The sequence below is a fragment of the Rhinolophus sinicus genome, linkage group LG05 (genome assembly GCF_036562045.2).
Source record: "Rhinolophus sinicus isolate RSC01 linkage group LG05, ASM3656204v1, whole genome shotgun sequence".
Lineage (NCBI taxonomy): Eukaryota > Metazoa > Chordata > Mammalia > Chiroptera > Rhinolophidae > Rhinolophus > Rhinolophus sinicus.
This window is the reverse complement of record NC_133755.1, coordinates 109183551-109203280: the sequence shown is the minus strand read 5'-3', so window position 1 is coordinate 109203280 and position 19730 is coordinate 109183551. Positions and strand designations below refer to the sequence as shown.

General features: G+C 38.0%; 2 protein-coding genes across 3 annotated transcripts in view; one reads left to right on the top strand and one right to left on the bottom strand.

The window, feature by feature from the left end:
• The window catches only part of FAM135A (family with sequence similarity 135 member A), a 461750-nt gene that overhangs the window by 190633 nt on the left and 251387 nt on the right, over positions 1 to 19730 (bottom strand). The gene's annotated exons all lie outside the window — the stretch shown is intronic.
• The window catches only part of COL9A1 (collagen type IX alpha 1 chain), a 100241-nt gene that overhangs the window by 11901 nt on the left and 68610 nt on the right, over positions 1 to 19730 (top strand). For both annotated transcript variants that reach the window (XR_012496642.1, XM_074333167.1), the window contains exons 3-8: positions 483 to 560; positions 689 to 821; positions 6219 to 6615; positions 16878 to 16961; positions 19206 to 19280; positions 19621 to 19656. Coding sequence is in view for 1 of the 2 variants with exons in the window: in XM_074333167.1 (XP_074189268.1) it covers positions 483 to 560; positions 689 to 821; positions 6219 to 6615; positions 16878 to 16961; positions 19206 to 19280; positions 19621 to 19656 (803 nt within the window). In the remaining variant the exon portion in view is untranslated. The remainder of the gene's footprint in view (positions 1 to 482; positions 561 to 688; positions 822 to 6218; positions 6616 to 16877; positions 16962 to 19205; positions 19281 to 19620; positions 19657 to 19730) is intronic.

Below are 19730 nucleotides of genomic sequence, written 5' to 3'. Positions count from 1 at the left end.
TCTCCCCAAACCCCTTTCCTATCTGACAAAGATTCCTTAGAATTCCACTCTTCAGAAGTCTCAATGAACTGTCTCAAGGCTGGCTTTGGATTCTCTTAGGAATTCTAAAATTTATGGTGTTAAAGGAATATTTGCTAGCCCAAACCACCAGAAGTTTTCCAGACTGGCTTCTGACACTGTGCCATTCAGAACGTCACGCAGCTCCGGTTCCAAAAAGAACAAATTCCTAACTTCCACAAAAGGAACATTTTCTCAGAACAAATTATTACAGCAACTTTTGCCATGCCTCCTTTCTAGGACGAATCGAAGATGAGTGAATTATAGTCATAGAGTCATAGAGTTAAAGCAAAATACATTATTTATAAGCAAGCTGTTTGGTATAATACTGTACTTTAAATAGTTGCTCAGCTCTTATTATTATCGACGTATCCCCGTGATCCCTGAAAGAGATGAGGTAGGATGACATGTGATCTCTTTTGCAGGGTTTCCTGTCAATTCAGATTCTAATGGTGAAAATGAATTGTGTCCGAAAGTCAGGATTGGGCAAGATGATTTACCAGGTGAGTAGCAGGGTATCTGAAAAAGCATGCTTTCTATAAACCCAGCTGATATATTCTTTTATTTGGGAAGGTTGTGGAAAGGAATAAAACCAATCTCATTTTGTATGTTTTGTGTTCCCTTTCTATAGGGTTTGACTTGATTTCTCAGTTCCAGGTAGATAAAGCAGCATCCAGAAGAGCTATCCAAAGAGTTGTGGGATCGACTGCATTACAAGTGGCTTACAAACTGGGAAATAATGTAGACTTCAGGATTCCAACCAGGTGATTAAAAAAAAAAGCTAATTATTGCGTTTTAAAAAAATGAAAAGCTAGCCAATGTTAGAGACTCTTCTCATGCTCAATGTTTCTTGGATCATGATTTTATTTAGAGATGAAAAAATGTATTTACCTACCTATCTTCAGTGCCTGAATATATGAATGCTCTTCATATTTTTAGTATGTAATTTATGTCCCATTCCAGGAAAAAAAAATCATTGAGACTATTATACATTGATTCAGGACATGTTCTTATTACTTTACTCTCTGTTTTTCTATAATTTCTCTGGTTTTGACTGAAAGGACCCTCTGTGAAAAGTGCCAGAGGTTAAGCATAAATTTAACTAGAAACCACCGAGTGGTTAGAAGACTCACAATGGTGCTGTTCAAATGTCCAGGTGCTGAAATAGAAACACACATACAGTGCTTGGCTCCTGACAGGAACCAAATAAAAGCCAAAAGTAGAATATAGATAACAGAAACAATGGCAGTGGTAATCATAATAAAAAAATCCTCCACTTTATCTGTTTCTCCGGAATTCTTTTATCCTTTAAATTACTCATAACTGAGGTGGTTTAGTGTATGTGTGAGTGTTGAATCATACCACTGCTATGAATGAGCTTCAGGGCTTTCAGTTTTATATCACCTAAATACCTCATATGTGATTATTATGATTATTGTATGTTTTAGTGCGCTGTAAAAAAAAACCAGAATTAATCTTACTAGAATTAAGATTCCTTTGGTAGATGAATAAGAAAATTAGGACTTTGATAGAAATTAAGGTGTAAAGGTAAATAATGATTAATTAGAACAGTAAAAGAATATTATAGAAACTCTAATTGTTTATAATAATAAAATTTTGGTCAAATTAGAATATTCTGAGATAGTGCCAGATTGCAGATAAAAATTCATGTTTTGAACATATTATATTTTATAAAACAATAAAAGAGTGCACTACATAAACTCTTTTAATACATTTCCCAATTAACATTAAATCTCATCCTCATTACAACCCTGTGGTGGGCACATTATTTGTATTTTGTGGAGGAGGAAATGGAAGCCAGAGATTTACATTATTTGCATAAGGTCACAAGGTTGGGAGGTGCTGAGAGGACTGAAACCCAGGCAGAATGGCTTCAGAAGCTGTGCTTCTAACCACTATTTGATACTGATTCTTGGAAACCATTCATGTTTGGAAAGACGAAAGGCATGATAACAGCTATTAACTTATTTTTGCTTATATTTTCTTTTCATGCACAGACATGCTAGTTGTGTTCTTAAACATGCTTTAAAAACTTTCATTTTTTTCTTTCTTTAATAAGATAGTTAAACATGACACAAGACCGCCGATGCTGACCTAATTTTCTCGTCTACAATTTAACCTACAATCTACACTGGCATTGGCTCTGAGTTCAGAGATCAAAGGCCACGTGGACCCCTACCTCCTGCTCATCTTTTTTGCTGTTCTTCTCGAAGTGCCTAGAGCTAACACTAACTATTTTTCACAGACTATAACCAATGTCCCATATTCTCTATCTCCTTGACTTCCTGCCCCCACAAACACTGAAACTCCTGTTTTACTGGCAAGACTTATGAAAGGAGGAAAGAAGTAGAAAGAAGTAGGAGAAAGAAAGACAAAGAGGAGGAGAGCCAAAGGGCTGAGATAGAGGAAATCCCAAATAGGTAATAAAGTCCATTCTTGGGCAAGTTATTTAACCGACTTGTGCTTCAGTTCCTTCAGTTTGAAATCAGGAATAATAATAACTGTGTCAGGAGTGGCTGTGAAGAGTAAGTGTTAATAAATGGAGAGGGCTTGAACAGCGCCTGGTACCCAGTGGCACTAGTTAAGTGTTTTCCATAAGTAGTGGAGAGCAGTAGAAGGAGAGAGTGTATGCAGATGGGAGTCTTCTCCTTAGTGGATCCTTTCTTTTCAAGCTGCCCTCCAAGTCCTACTCATTCAAAATCCAGGTAGCAAGACAGACAGGGAATGGAATTGCTCTCAGCCGGTGCAGGGAGTGGACTGTCTTGGTTGAGAGAGAATTTCTATGGTGGGAATATAAGCTCCAAGGGAGCGAAAATAAACTTATCAGGATCTTCGTGGGGGGTATAGGATATGGAGTTAATGTGATAGTCACAATTTATCCTTATTTGTCTTTTTAAATTTTTGGAGAGATTATGTGACACTTTTTCTTTGCTGCTTTTTATTCTTTGTTTTAGGCATTATAGTTTCACATTCTCAACTCATAAACGTGTTTCTTTGCCTTAACAAATACAATCCTTAACTTTCCTTTGGGATAAGGTCATAAACAACTGCTTCAAGGTCCAAAGACTTCTTCTCTCTTATTCAAACCTTTATGGCTCTCTTTTTAAGATACTCTGCAGATTGTAGCATAATGAAATAAATCATTTATAGGTCCATCGCCTTTTAAATTATGTATGCTGTCAAGTTTGCTTATCAAGGGGAATAGAATATTTGCAAGAACAGAATCTCAGGTGTTCAAAAAACACAATGGGACTGATTGTTCTATAAATTATACTTGTGAGGGCTTTTAAACGGTCTTAGGAATAGACAAATACATATATATTTTATTAATTTGAAACTGAAAGGAATTTTCTCCTCTTATCATATTGACATACAGTATTAGCCTAGTTTAAAATATTAATAATATGTTAATCTTGATTATATTTGTGTATACACACACAAGCACACACACAAATATATAAAATCTTCTTGTATATGGAGAAAGACAAATGAATATCCTTGGTTTAACAACATGTCTGCTAATGAATTGTACTTCTAGCAACTTCAACCACCACCCCATCTGAAAAAGAAAAAAGTTTAAACAAGTCAGAGGTAAATGGTAACATTATGTCCTATCCTACCTTAAACATAATATCTTTGCTCATTTAGCAGGAAAGATTGGATGAAGCACAAATTGGGAGAGATCCCTCAGTTAACCTCATGATGTCTTTGCAAAAGAGTCACTAAAGCAAGTTATTGTGACTTCTAAAATCAAAACAAAATAGGTTTATTTTTTTCCTAGGGACTGATGAAATTCTACAGCCTTGCTCAGTACATGTGTAAACAAATAAATAGGTAATGTAGATTTTTAAAAAACCTGTAAGAAGAATGCTTTACAGAAGAGAGAAGGACAAAATATTAGGATTTATCTTCTTTCTGTGAAAATCTCACACCTCAACAGTAACTATTTTGAACAGAAAAGAAAAATAAATTCTTTAAGCAGCTGGTTAATTCCAGAATATTAGGTAAAAATAATATAAAATAACCTATTCATAATTTTAATGGATGCTTGTCAAATTTCACCATTGAATAAAACTTTTAAAACTAATCTCCCAGCTCCAAATTAATTAAGGTCAGTCAAATTAAATGTATAAATTTCTATGAGGTTTTATAATTATACAGTAGGCAATATATTATGCTGTCATTAATGGATCTTAGTTTCTTTCCGAGAAGTTATCCTGGAATACATATATTCTGAAAAATCTAAAAATCCAAAGAAAATATGACAAGCAGAATCTATATAAAAATTAATACCAAAATAGATGTGGTAAACATCTCTGTTCTGGGTAAAATAGTTCTTGCACACATTTTTTTCTTCTTTAGCTCCAAACTGAATCTTTTTCAATATAAAACCTCCTTGCTAAAAAAACCTTCTGTACACTTGACAGACATAAAAGATATTTGATGATTTGAAAACTTTGAAATAAGTATAGTATACATCACCAATTATCAATTAAGAATATGAACTCATAAAGGAATTCACCCAATATTAGAAATAAAAACCAAAGGCATTTTGGAAAATAATGGCTAAGAGAAGTACTTGGATGATAAAAGTATTCAGATAAAATGTTTTACATTTTTGTTATTTTTATAAAACTAACAAAGCGATGGAATTTATGGACACAGTTGACCCATTTTCTTGAAGGTTTGCAAGAATATTTACAGGGGAGTTACTTTATGTTTGTTTATGCTATTATAAAGGATGGCAAAGTTTTATAGTTGAAGTCAAAATAACAATAGAAAATCTTAGCAGGTTGCGTAATTGTATGTATTACTAAACATTCTTGGAACTGAGGAATTTTTTGGTTTAGAAATTCTTCACCGCAATGATATGTTTTAATGTAATTAGCAACAACACTTATGCCAATACAATACATTCACATGTTACTCGTTTTAGTTTGTAACACATGAAATCAGCATCCACGTAGATATTTATTCTTCCTTTTTTCTTCTTTACTTTTTTACTTGTTTACAAGAAGGGAGCTATATAACAGGAATTGGACCTGAAGAAAGTTGGGAGTTTGGGTCTTGGTCCATAACTGTTCTCAGAAGTGTCAAATTTTATTATTTAGCAAGCAAAATTAATTGATATCTAGTTTTCATAGCATTTCTTTCTTACTTAGGAATTTTTCTATACTTAGAAGGAGGAAGGTAGAAGTGCATAACCTTCAAGCCCTTAAAGGTGATGTTTACATTTAATATGTTCTGATGTTTTAAAATTTTGGTCCTCAGCTTTTAGCACTTTCGCTTCAACAGAAAAGATCCAGGTACGTAGTTGTTGCAGCTTCAGACCACAGTTTCCACATGGACTGGAGATGCCTTAGGGACTCTGATGATCATATGTCACTATTTAAAGCTGTAAAGGAAATAGCAACGATACACACTTAGTTGTCAGACTGACAGACAACTGGATTGGAGTAGAGAATTAAGAACTGGTCACCTTTCCCTTGTCACACATCTAGTGACAACCAACCAGCTGTTAATTTAATATCACACTTTGAAAGAAAACGATTTTCAGTGTGAAGGAGCTACTCACTCAGGTCTACACAGTTACTTATTCTCAAAATGCTTATGTGCCTCTAGGATATAATTGTGAGAATATGCAAGCAATTGTGGAAAGAACAAATCATCCTAATGTTATATTAAAATAAAAAATTTAAAAGCTGCTTTAATTAAAGGGTGTCATAAACTAGTAGAGCTGATTCAGAGTCCAAATGATCTCTTATTTGTGGAAGAAATGTTGCCAAGGACTTTGTAGGAATGTGTTTCTTGGCTGAGATGAAATTGCTGAACAGCAGCTGGTTAGCTGGCATAAATAGTAACATTGTTGGGATTAAGTGGCACTGGGAAGCCTCCTCAGCTTCGAAGGAGGGTGTTTTTTTTTTTTAATGTGTATTTTAAGATGGAGTATTAATGTACATGAATGACTGAACTTCTGTGAAGGTCTTTATGAACAGTCATGAAAGAACAAACATTACATAGTTTTTCTCACTGTAGCTTTCCTGTAGGTCCAGAATTAAAATAGCATAATAAGAGACGATGGTAATATGCAACGGTACAGAAAACAAGATTTATATTCACTGTTTTAAACTTTTACTCAGGCATTTATATCCCAGTGGGCTGCCTGAAGAATACTCCTTTTTAACTACTTTTCGGATGACTGGAAGCACACTTGAAAAGAACTGGAGCATTTGGCAGATTCAGGATTCCTCAGGGAAGGAGCAAGTTGGCGTGAAGATTAATGGCCAAACAAAATCTGTTGCATTTTCATACAAAGGACTGGATGGAAGTCTCCAAACCGCAGCCTTTTCAAATTTGCCCTCCTTGTTTAATTCCCAGTGGCATAAGATTATGATTGGTGTGGAAAGGAGTAGTGCTACTCTTTTTGTTGACTGCAACAGGATTGAATCCTTACCTATAAAGCCAAGAGGCCAAATCAGTGTCGATGGTTTTGCAGTGCTGGGAAAACTTGCAGATAACCCTCAAGTTTCTGTTCCGGTAAGTATAAAACCATACACTACAGTAGATTAAATCAAAACCAGATTGCTGAAAATTAATACCTCAGAGATATTTGACATCATCTGGATGTCTTAAGCAATGAACAGTTATTCATCTTTTTTATTCACTCAAGCACTTATTCAAAAAGCAGTCAGTTCTTGTTTTGAGTATAGCATGTACCAGATGGAATGGGGAATCAGAGGAAGTTAAGTAGATGGCTCCTGGTCTTGAGTTGCTTTAAAGTCTACTTGGAAGATGCTACATGCCCACCTGGAGCACCCAGAGTTCTTCTGAGGCAACTTTAAAGAAAATGATAATTGGTGGGTGCATAGTGTGTATAAATAACTAAGGAGAACAGTCAAATTAAGGTGAACATGAATGGTAGATTCAGTTAGTCAAGAATTCCATGCTTCTTTGAAGCACTGGACCTTGAAATGGAAGGATTTGAATTGGCAAAAGAAGAGCAGAAAGTGTATTCTAGCGAAGGAAAAGAGTATTAAAGGAAAAAGAAGTAGATAATAAGTAGGCCACTTTCAAACATCTGAAGACCAGGTGGTTTGGATGAAATCTGTGCATGAAAATGTGAGTGAGTGTTAGTGTGTGTGTGAGGGGGTGAGGGATAATAGCATAGTGTGAAAGACAAGGCTAGGAAGCTATACGATGTCTGATCAACAAGAATTAAAATTGTATAGATGGCACAATATTTATTTCGAAGTAGGTCTTGCATGGAATATTATAAAAGTAAAGGATTTTAGAGCTTTATTCATGATTTTACTATAGAGATCCATGGATATAAAGGTAAGTAATTATATAATGACACATAATTGTACCAACTGCTACCATATAATTCCATCATTTTGAATTGTTATACTTTCACTGAACAGTTCTTTAAAAGGATATTTTATAGTATTTTGACAGGAACTTAAAAAAATATATATCTTAGAGGACAAGTGTTCTTTTGGGGGAAACTAAAGAATTTACAGCTCAATAAATAAACTATTGATGTCAATCTCTCCTTCTCTCTCTGTCTCAGGACTGTTAAATTCTAGTCACAAAACTCATATCATGGAGTGTAGCAGGGGTGATACAATGATTTTGAATTGTTTCTGTGCCCTTCTCCAAAGGAAGAAAAAAGGTTATCAGGCGTCTCAGTAATGGAATAGTTCAAATAACTTATTTCCAAGGGAAGAATTGTGATTAGTGTGAAGGATAGTGTGAAATTTCTATATTTTGTGATGGACAGGAAGCAATTTTTAACTGCCACATTACTGCTCTGGCTTGTAGACACTTGGGAATGTTTTCTTCAACTAATGAGTTATCACACCTCAAGTGGCTGGGTTAGAAAGCCAATGTGACCACTGTTGTGCCATCTTTAAATTTTATTCAGTAAGATCTTTCCACTGGCACTGGAATGGTTTTCAGACAACACTGAACTTCTGCAATATCTGTGCCATTTCTGGACCATGCAGGATGGGGAAGAGACTGGAGGGTACCCCCTCACTGTAATAAATATCAATCAAGCACTTGTAAAATTGATTTGTTGAAACATTTCAAGTCATTATAATTCTGAATTCTGAATGCTATTAAATTGTCTGATTGCCAGAGCAGTAAAGTTACAATATTGTCCATTATTTGTCCATTATATTAAAGTCTCGCCAATGATGTTATAGCTGATTATAGGTTTTCTGCCAAATCTAGTCTCAGCAGTTAGGGCCAGTTATCTTCTATTTTGTTCTGCTGTGTGTAGGAATGCAGCAAAGAACCTGGAAGCCGGTGTTACATTTTGCTGTAGGTCCACCAAGGAGCTTTTCAGTCAGTGCACTGTAGCCAATGTTAAAAGTACTTGAAACAGGCATGAACATTTTTTTCCCCCTTCATACTGAATTCTGACTCCCCCACAAGGAAACACAAGGGACTTGAGCCTAAAGCCTATAGGCCAAAAAATTTCTACTTATGTCCAAGGACTGACAATGTCAAACTTAAACTTGTCACAAAAATGTATTCCTCAACTGTCACTGTGTAAGAAAAAGTAGAAAACACAATGTGAGAAAAATCAGTTTGCGCTGTTTTAACATTTTAATGCCCTTAATACACTAATTTAACATTTTCAAAGTTCTTTCATTCCCACTAACTTATTGATCCTTGCAACAATTTTATAAGCTAGCAAGCATAGATAGGATTATCTCCATTTCTCAGTTGAAGAAATGACCTCAAGCAAGTTTCTTGGCTAGTAAGAAACAGTGTCAGGCATAAAATTTCCAATCTACCTTATTTTCTGCCATGCCTACCAACTTTCCTTTGATAAAAAATAAAAATATGTGTAACTACATATCTTTCCTTATAAAGCTTCTCATCATTCTCATTTTGGAAGACATTTGTGATTTGCATAGAATTTTCAAAATTTATTTTGCAAGACAAACAAAATAAGTGTTTTGCTTTTTTTTAAAAAAAAAAATAAGGAAGGATGATTGTACAGTATAAAACATGACCTCATACATAAATCCTACTTTGTTTAGTTCTTTAGTAAAGTTTTATCACGTGCTTATATGCTGCATATACAAAGTTAAATAAATCACAGATCTTGTATTCATCAGTTTACAGAGTGTGAGGGGGTGAGATAGTAATTAATGACAATATAACACAATAAAGACCATGAAAGTGAATGGAAGCACATGGAAACAGATCCTCAGATCAGGAGAGGGAGGCATGAGAATGGAGTTCAAGGATGTTTCCTAAAGGAGATGATGTCTGAGAGGAAACCTGGGATTGAATCAGAATTATCCAGGAGAAGATAAAGTCCGGTATTGCAGGCAAAGGGACTCTCACTTGGGAATGTCCACATTTATCAATTCTTCCCTTTTCAAGCTTATCAGTTTTCCCATACTCTCCTCAGTTTTCTAGACTAAGAATAGTCAAATACTCATATAATCCCGAGAGACAAAGCCCAAGTGCCCACAAGTTGTCCCTACATCCTTATTTTTAAAATCCTCAATTTATTATCACCAATTGAGCTGAAATCTAATTGTCAGCTGAAGTTGCTGATAATTACTGAAGATTAACAATGACTAACTGTTCCTTGAGAGAGTGATGAGTAGTGGGAGCCATATATTCTGGAAGATAGAAGAAGTACACTGACAGGGCACCCTTCTCTCAATAAGAGACAGCAAGTATTCAATATTACTGTGTGAGAAATTTTAATTTAAAATGAAATGTGCCAATAGCATGCAAACAATATTTTTCAATTTTTCTTCATGAAATTAGATTTATTCTAATCTTTGACATTCTACATTAATTGAATACTTTACTTTTTTCAGGATCAACCCTTGCTCTTCTTTAATAAGTAAATCAAAAGCAAACATCCATTCTAAAAGTATTAGCAGATGGCAAAAGGTAGGAACGGCATAATGAAAAAGGCAATTGAAAACAACATTTGATGGAGCATTAATGCTAAAATTCTCATTTATATTGTACTTGTTTGTGATTTCCCCCTATCTGTTCCATCTTTGATCTCTTTCCCCTTTCTAAATTGGAAAAGGAAACCAATTTCAAGAGGTTTCATAAGGTTTGCAGTATAGCTACTCACATGGCCTACAACTCACACACCTTCTCATCGTTCATAGTTATTTAGTGACCGCAGAGCATTTTATGTTTTTTGCCCAATGCATTGCTGTAATACATTGTTAGTTTGATTTTGAAGCAATAAATCCCATATTTTCTATTCTCCTTTGTTCCCATATTTTAGGATGGTGCTATTTATCCCACTGCAAAGCTCAGTTTCCTGGCAGCATATCATAAAAACATGTTATTTTATGACAGGTTCTTTATTGTTTGTTGTCAGCCTGATTGCCTGGGAGAGTTATTTGGTATAGCTCTATTAGAAAACAAAGCTGGCCTTTTTTTCCCCCTTTTCAGCAATGTACAGTAGGGGTTTGGGCTTATTTGATGGAGGATAAATGTTTATGTGGCTTTACAAATATATGATTCAAACCCTTTTTCTTTTTCCCTATGTATATTCCAAATAAAACAACGTGGAACATGATTAATCAGACAGATACAATGCTTTGCAAAGTATATTTCAAGTGTGTTGCTCTATGTTATCTTTGTTAAATTCAGAAGAAAATGTGAGCGCAAATAGAAAGAACCAACAAAATTGTTGATGGAGGAACTATCTGTCCTTTACTCCATAGAATTAAATCATACTAACCTCCAAATGTAAAAACAGTTTCATTAACGTTAACACAGGACAATCTGTTACGGGGTTGTGATTAATATTATTTCTGGTATTTAAGAAATATTCTAGAAAGTTATCTTTTTCATGATTTAAGAAATGCATAATATCTACTATGTATAATATCTGAACTTTAGAGTTTGCTTATGAAATTGTTTTTGATGAGTCCACCTTTTACAAACACTTTTTCATTTGGAAGTAATAAATAAATACAAAAGAAATAGTAAGGTAATCTGAACATATCCATAAGTAATCTTTTTTATAACACTTTGGTGTGATTTGATTGGAATATTTTTGAACGCTGACTATCAAAACAATTTTTTGAAGATAAAACCTAGCCTGCTGCATTGTAGACGTATTGACAGCATCAGCTGGATTTTTCAACTAGGTGGCAATGAAAGGAGAAGAACACACAGAGACAGAGCTGCTAACCCAGTTATCCATAGTCCCTTCCCCCAAGCCATGGGAGGGGACTATGGATAACTATAACAAAAACTAAATGACGGTCAAACTTGTTTTTAATGGAAATTGAATACACTAAAAAAATTTATTGGCCTCAGCTATGCCCTACTCTTGCAATTTAAAAAATATTAGTGCTATTAGTTTTTCTATTTCTATTAAAGTGTGCATGGGCTATGAACATAAAGAAATCTTTGTTATGTGGACTGGGAGGCTGTGAGACAAGAGATTAATTCAGTGTTTTTTTCCTTCTCTTTATATTAATCTCTGTATGGTTAGTTTCTTTGGTTACAATGTGGTGTCAATAGAATCATGGGCTTTCAGAGGTAGAGGAAACACTGAGGGCATCTAATCCAAACTTCTCAGTTTACACGTAAAGAAATTGAAAGCCAGACGGGACAGGTCTTGCCCCAACTGGTAATCAAATCAGAAGAAAACTAATAACCAGAAGACAAATAATACTATTTTTTCTTTACTACATTTCCTATCTATCTGTATATATTCATTCATTAACATTAAACAACTATTTATTAAATATCTGCTAAGTTCTAGACAGAAATTAAAGCTTGAATGGAGCTTGTATTTAGACTAGGGAGAGGAGAGGAACACAAATGGATAAATGAGTAAATGTGTCGTATGCCAGGTGGTCATAAATCCTACAGAGATAAATGAAGCAGGAAATTGGAGTTCCTGGAGAGAGGGGCCTCCCTAAGAAAAAAAATGGTAACAGAAACCTAAAGGAGTTGAGTGAATTAGCATGTGGATGTCTCCAGGAGGAGGATCCAAAGAAGAGAGAACATGGAGTGAAAAGAGACTGGTGTTGGTGTTGTCTGCTATGTTTGAGGACAGCGTGAAGACGAGTGTGGCTGGAATAAGACTGAGAGAAGTAGGCAAGGGGACTGGAGAGCAGGTAACATGACCAAGTGAGGATGCAGACATTGTCTTAGCATTTTGGATCTCATGCTGGGTGAGATGGGAAGCTATCAGATGATTTTGAATAGGTCAGCAACATGTTCTCATTTTTTAAAAGTATCTCTTTGGCTGCTGTTTTGACAATCTAGTGTAGAGGGGGAGAAGGACGGAACATTTAGGGGTGCCGTGAGAGGCTACTGCAATAATTCAAGTAGGGATGGTCTTAGTTTGGAAAGGGGTGATGGTGGTGAATGTTGTGCAAACTGGTCAGATCCTGATATATTTTAAGGGTAAAGCAAACAGGATTGAAGTATAAGAGAGAAAGAAGAAACAAGAATGACACCAATATTTTGGTGGGACTAACTGGAAAAATAGAGTTGCCATTTACTGAGATGGGAAAGACTATGGGAAGAACAGGAATCGGCAAGAATAGTAGGAATTAGTTTGGAACATCTAAGTTGATCACTATTAGACAGCCAAGTGAAGATGGTGAGCAGCCCTCCTCACATTTGACATGTTATATGGTCCCCTTGTTGATGACCTTAGCCATTTCACATATCACCTGCAGTAGTATTTGTTGTCAAAAGCATTTTATTTTTGACTAGCTACTGTCCTATATACTAAACATTTTTGTGTCTTCCATAGTATTGATATCAAAGCACATGGATAAAAAAAATGAATAAATTACTACATGCCAGGTCTGCTAACTCCAAGTCTCCTGCTCTCTCCTTTCACCATTCTGCTTCTGCCTTTGGTACAATTAAGATGATTGTCGCCTACTATATGTATATATTTAGTTAATATTTAGTGAGGTGACAATGGTTAGTAAAGTTACATAGATTTCAACTGTATAATTCTGTATTACATCATCTATATATTATACTGTGTGTTCACCACCCAGAGTCAGTTCTTCTTCCATCAACCTACTCATATTTAAGTACAATTTCTAGCACTTTGGAACTACATGGCCTAGTCTACATAGATTTGGGAAAATTTCTGATTTCAAGGCAGTTGAGAGTCTTCTGCTCAGCAACTAGGAAGCTTGACTTGGAGGAGGTCCCTCATGATGACAGAAACCAACATTTTGTCATACACTGAAAAGAAGAATGAGGTTTGAGAATTCAAGTATTTCTTTAAATATTTGTTGTGGCTGAGTAGATAAAAGCTTAATGAAATCTCCCTCTTTCTCTCTCTCTCTTTCTCTTAAATTATCTTTATAGGCTACTGGTTTTTAGGTATTTCATACTTGTAAAATTTAATCATAATTCAGTTTGCAAAAAATCAAGCCTTGTGTCTTTCCTATTAATATTGAGCCAAGTTTCATAGTTTGTCATTAGAATTATCTTTCAGGAGGAAAATTGGTTGTCTGCTCTAAGTTTTTGTTTAGTTCTTATGAAGAATTTAAATAACTTGTTTTATCTTTATCAACAAACCTAGCAAAATAACTAGAAATTACTAGTCCTATTAAAAGACTAGAGAGTTGGGGCCAAAATTGCTTGTTTTAATGTGTCGTCAGCTGGACACTATTCTAGCTTAGGGAATGGAATTATAGTTTCTTGAAGAAAAGAACTGGATAATGTCAATCGGGACAAATGTAAGGCATCTTCCACTCACACAACTCAGTTTTCCCTGAGACAAGGAGGAGATATTTTATGTTGAGAAGGACGGATTGTGCTAGGGCATTGTATGTTCTGTTTAACAGATTTTTTTGTTGTTGTTGTTTAAAAAAAAACCCTTTTTATTTCTCTACTTGTATTTTTCTCCAGTCTTACAATTTGTAAACTCCTTACAGGAGGAGAATATCTTTGGTTTCCTTAGTGGTTGGCTTATATTGGGACTTCAGCAATGTTTACCGAAAACTAAATTAAAATATTTGTCACATTATTATGTCAGTGCATATTTAAAGAAAATAATGATTCCAGGTATGAAAATGAGAAACATGTGCAAATCAGCATTTTAGATGTATAATGAAAGTGACTTTTACCAAGGAACTCTGCCAACCTTCCTTGAAAATAATTAACATGCAAATTGGAATTCATATTGCATGCCAAAAAATGGTTGTTGTATAGATGATTATTAGTGCATAGGTGGTGTTTATATGGATGCACAGATGTGTTCAGAAACCTCTGATCTATGTTGCACCCTGAACAACTCAGCCTGTATTCACAGTGGAATTATATTTCATTCCCTCATTATCCTGTGCCACAATTGCAGCTCATATATTTAAACAGGTGTAGCAAGTTATCCAGAGAGAATTACATTTTTGAGAAAACAGCTTAATGAATCACTTTGCATTTGCAATAAGTAACTTTAATGAACTATCTAAACAAAGAATATAGGTTTCCTGGTTAGCCATATAATTAATGTTTCTCAAGGTGATTAAGGAACGAACTATTTTTGAGAGTTAAAATATCACACATACAATCCAAGATTGGTTTGAGTTACCAGTTTACAAAGGACTTAGTGAATAAAACTATATGAGTTATCTCTCTTATTTTGAGAGTTAGGGAGTGGGGAGACATATTTTCTTACTCCGGTAATATTTTTTATCTGGTCATCGAGGAAAAAAATTATAAGTCTCTTTCCTATGTGATATTTTATTATACACATGAATACATAACTGCATATAGAAATAGCTGTCAGTTTTTGGATACTAGAAATTTTACTCTGGATATATTTCTATAACAAGCATGCAAATAGAGAAAGGTTTGAATTCTTATGGAAGTTTCTTCATCTAGTTCTGAAATTTTTTTAGCAGATATTGGAAAACAAGCTTACCAGGTTTTAATTTCTAGATAATGTCTATTTATTTTTAAAATTAATGTTCAATCACCAAATGCTTTGGTTACCTCCTTAGAAAATTATAACTCATTCTCTATTCTTTGGCGGGGGGCGGGGGGCTGAGAAGGAAAGTAGAGAAAGTCCTTATTTTGGAGTCAGGCACATTTGGAATGCTAGCTCTGCCTTTTACTAGTTGTATGTCCCAATGATTTAACCTTTCTTACTCACGTGTGATGTGCTTCAAAGAGTTGTTTGAGGCACTGCCAGGTATTTGGTATTTATTAAGGAAAAGGTTGTTTCATTCTTTCTTTTAGCTTCCTTTTAAAATTTCCACTGCAGTTTAGAACAAAACCAAAATAAAATCTCTCCCAAGCAAACAGGAGTATACAAATAAAAATAGTGTTTGATTAAAGTAATTTTCTTATCTGCAAGACATTGTGTGTTCTGGAAAGCAGTTCTTTTGTAGGATGTCAGTATACTATTGTTAAATAATTCACACCATGAAGACACAGATAATTTTCATACCATTCATAGATTAATTTCCATCCTAAAATATTTCTTGACTTAGCTGCTCACTTTCTTTTCATCCCACTTAACTCCTTTTCCCAGACGCCCACCTTTTCTGAAGAAAAGGCATGGTAAGGTTGAGAGAAACAAGAACAATGTAGTTAGAGGAGACCTCTAGGACAGTTAGAATCACGGGAGAAGAGGTGTCGATGCAAGAATATGAAAGCTTAATGTCTTATTTTGCCCTTTTTATAAAACAGAAAACTTCCTTTTATTGAACTTTCCCTTCATTATAGGTAGAAGAGAAAGACTTCATCCTCTCCAATTTTGATTTTCCATCCAGTAACTTTAATTCTGGACATTTCTGTAACAATTGGAAAAAAGTGTATCTAACTTAATTCTAGATCCAGCAGATCTAGAGTCCATTTGGCAGATGGGGTGGAGTGCAAATCACTATTGGATGAAGGAAAAGAGATACTGTTTAGATTTGGGACCTGGATATTTAAATGGACATTTGCATAATACCAGGAGAATCAACCTACCAAGAAATATGGATCTGATTTGAAATGCCTAGCAAGGAACTTTCTCTACTTAAGAGAGGCCAGCAAGCCATATGGTGGCAGGCTTCCTGTGGGGTACATCTTTTTTTTTTCAACCCGTCACCTGAGGCTTTCAGATTCAGACCTGGCCACTCTTTCTTTCTCCTGTTCCCCCCTACCCCCACCCCGTTCCCCTGTTCTTTCTCTTAAAAACGTAAGAAATTGTCAGGACATATTTGGATTTCAAGTATCTAAAATTTTATATCTCTTCAACCAATGGATAAGATTATACCATATTTAAATATTTTTTATTATTTTCTTTGTCCCCTGACTCCTAGATTTCCCTCGCATTCCCACCATTTCTGGTCTTTGCTATTTCCATTTTAAGCTGTGACCACTCCATGGAGAATGACTTCTCTAGCATGCATCATTCCAGGCCCGGAGTCTGACATTTATTGGCTTGTGACAGGACAGTTCCTTGTTCTCTCTGAGACTCATTTTAATAGAATCTACTTCTTGAGGTTGTGATGAGGATAGAAACACAAAGTCAGTGCCAATGATCTGTTTCCTGTCTAGCGCTATGTTGGAGCAATGCAGAGCTAAAGACATCTGCATCCAATGATCAGAGAAACTTGGGAAGGGCTTCCAGCCCATTTCCAGTGGAAATTTATATTCAAGGAACAACAAAAGTCCTGGTCCAGAGATCAACCAGTTCAAGTTAGTCTCCAGTCACTTAGCAGTTGGAACACATTTACAAACTCATCTCTGTCTTAAATGACTTGCTTCTGTCCTCTAAAAGCACCTGAACTGACTGTCGGTCCGCTGTCTTTGTACAGTTTGAACTTCAATGGATGCTGATACATTGTGACCCACTGCGACCCAGCAGAGAAACTTGCCATGAGCTGCCACCCAGGATAACGGTGAGTCCCTTGACCACCTGCAAAGGCTACTTCCACCCAGCTGACTCTCCCCACCTTACCTCCACACTCTCTTTCTCCAAAAAGTCCAGGCTTTGCTGTACAGACCAGGTAGATATTAAGGAAGAACTTGTCCCACCAACATTCTGATGGGTAGAAACAAGCCCCGGGTGTCTGGTTGTACCTTTGGTGGCTTACGACTCTCCCTACTTCCCTCTGAAACATTCCTCGACATCTACTCGCCACCCACGATGGCACACAGGCCACCAGAGGCGGCTCCGAGGACTGCGAGAGGCTGCACTGGGGCGGGTGGGCGGAGGCAGAGTGGAGCGCTCAGGACGCAGGGAAAGGGTTAAGAGAGACTGTTGTCATTTTATCCGTTCTCCCGGCCCCGCAAGCTATCCTCCAATCCCCAGGACCCTCTCCAGGGCCATTCATAAACAGGAGGAACTTACGCCTCCTTGGCCGGGTACCTTTGCAACCACTACTCCTGGGGGCTCTTTTTGAGGGGAGTAAGTGCCGCTTCATGCGCTTAGCTGGTCCGGAAGCTTAGTGGGGCAGCAGGAGGCGCAGTGGACCCCGGGGATTAGCAGAGGGCGGAGGGCATGGCCTGGACCGCGCGGGACCACGGAGCCCTAGGGCTGCGACTGCTGCTGTCAGGGCTCTGCTTGTCTGCGGCTCAAGTAAGTTGTGTGCGAGTTGGAGTTGGGGCGTGGGGGGAGCCTTCTTACTTTCTTCCCATCTTTTCTTCTCCAGCCCAGCCAGACCCCTGACCAGGTAAGCTGGGGGCGAGAAGTGTTTCCACTTTTCAAGAGCACACAGGGAAAGGTGGGGGCGCAGCCGTCTTGCGAGCCCCGGGAAAGGCGCGGAGCATCCCCAGCGCAGTGGGGTGGCACGCTCTCTCCAGCCCGGAACGACTGCGGGAAATACCGTGGGAGTCCGGAGCCCTAGATGACCCTTCGGTCCAGGAGAGGGAGGCTCCTCCCTCCCCCCCCCTCACCGCCCCGGGCCCTAACACTGCAGGCTCAGGAGCTGAAGGCCACGGTGTCTCCAGAACGGGGCTTAATTTTCAGCCTAGTTCCTTCTTGCCTCTTCTCCCCCTTTCCTGGCCACAGTCAAAAGCAGGCCAGAGAAGGCAGGAATTAAGGCTATCGGTGCTAAGGTTCCCTGTCCCGCTCCTCCATACCGTGATGGCAGCACTAAAACATGCATCCTTTTAGAGTTGCCCGCAGCTCGGGGATTGGAACCAGGCAGGCTTGGCTCCCATCAAAATTTCAGCAACTTCCCAAAGGCTCCGGCGTCTCCTCCCTCCCGAGCCGGAGAGGACACGGCGGGGGCGGTGAGCCCAGCCGAGGTTTGAGGTTTCACTTACAAAGACCCCATTGTAACCTGTCTGGTCATTGGAGTTTAGAAAAACAGTTTCCTTGATGAAAGAAGCTTTTTTTCTTTCTTTCCTTTTTTTTTTAAATTCAGAAGGGGAGAAAAAAACCCACATTCCCCAAGCAACATGCTCACACCATTTCAGACGCCACCAGTCTTTCCAGCACTGTCAAAGCTTAGCTCTTAGCAAGCCATGAAAAGGGGTCACCCCCTAGGGTAAGAATGAAATTTAGTGTAGTTTTGAAGCAAGGTGCAAAGGACCTCACTGCAAGAAAGTGTCACTGAAGGTTAATCTGAAATGAGGCCAGGCTCTCGCTGGGTTTCAGGGTTCTTCTACCGCAGGGTTCCCCAATCTTTTCCTCAAGAGCATTCCCCCCAGCTATCTACTGGACATAGAAAGATTTACAAAAACGATACTATAATCAATCTGATGTGGAGCACCTCCATTCTTAGCTGTTCCATTTTAGCCAAAACACTGACTTGCAATTACAGATTGAATCGAGGCATCGAATGACAACCGTTTTCATTATTGAACCCCTTTTAAAAAGAGGCCTCAGGCCTCCCTTCTTTATGACTCCCTTTTGGTTTAATGCACTCTGTAGCGGTGCGGTCCTGTGACCCCTCTCCCCACCTTGGGGACATAGATCCTGCTCTAACAGCACAGTTCAGCCTCACTTGAAATACCGCAGCGCCGAAACAACCTGCGCTCGCTTGGAAGTTTGATACACGTTTATTATAATGGGCTTCAAAAACCCAGCCTCCACAGGGAGTGTCTTTACAGGCTGGAGGTGGGGGCCTCAGGATCGTTCCTAGTTTCTCCTTGTTGCCCAACGTGCTCCACTAACCCGTGTGTGCTGTTTTTGTCAGAGAGGTCCCCCGGGCGAGCAGGGTCCTCCCGGGCCTCCGGGTCCCCCTGGAGTTCCAGGCATCGATGGCATCGACGTAAGTTTCTCTTTCCAATACAGCCCCCTCTGTTCCTCCAGTCCTGCCTTTTCCTACCCTTTCCCCAGCGGCTCGGAGGTTTTGTTGTTCTTTGGAGAGAACCAGATGCCCCCACCCAAAGGCGGGATTGGACCGGGATTAGAGCTGGGATTTGGATCTTAAAAACCTGGGGATTTTCGGAGGGAGGAGGCAGACGTGTCCTGTTGTCCCCGTTGGTCATGACACCTACACTTTAGCCCCTACCCTGTCCCTGTCCCTGATCTGAATAGTGATTCTCCCCGTGGGGTCGCCAACGCCTCCCACTCATGTGTTGCTCTTGCCTTCTCTCCTGCCCCTCCAGGGTGACCGAGGGCCAAAGGGTCCCCCGGGACCTCCGGTAAGTTGATGAGCGCATTCGCACCCCGCTTCTTTCCTTTATACGTGGTTTTCAGCCATGTGTGTCCAAAGAAT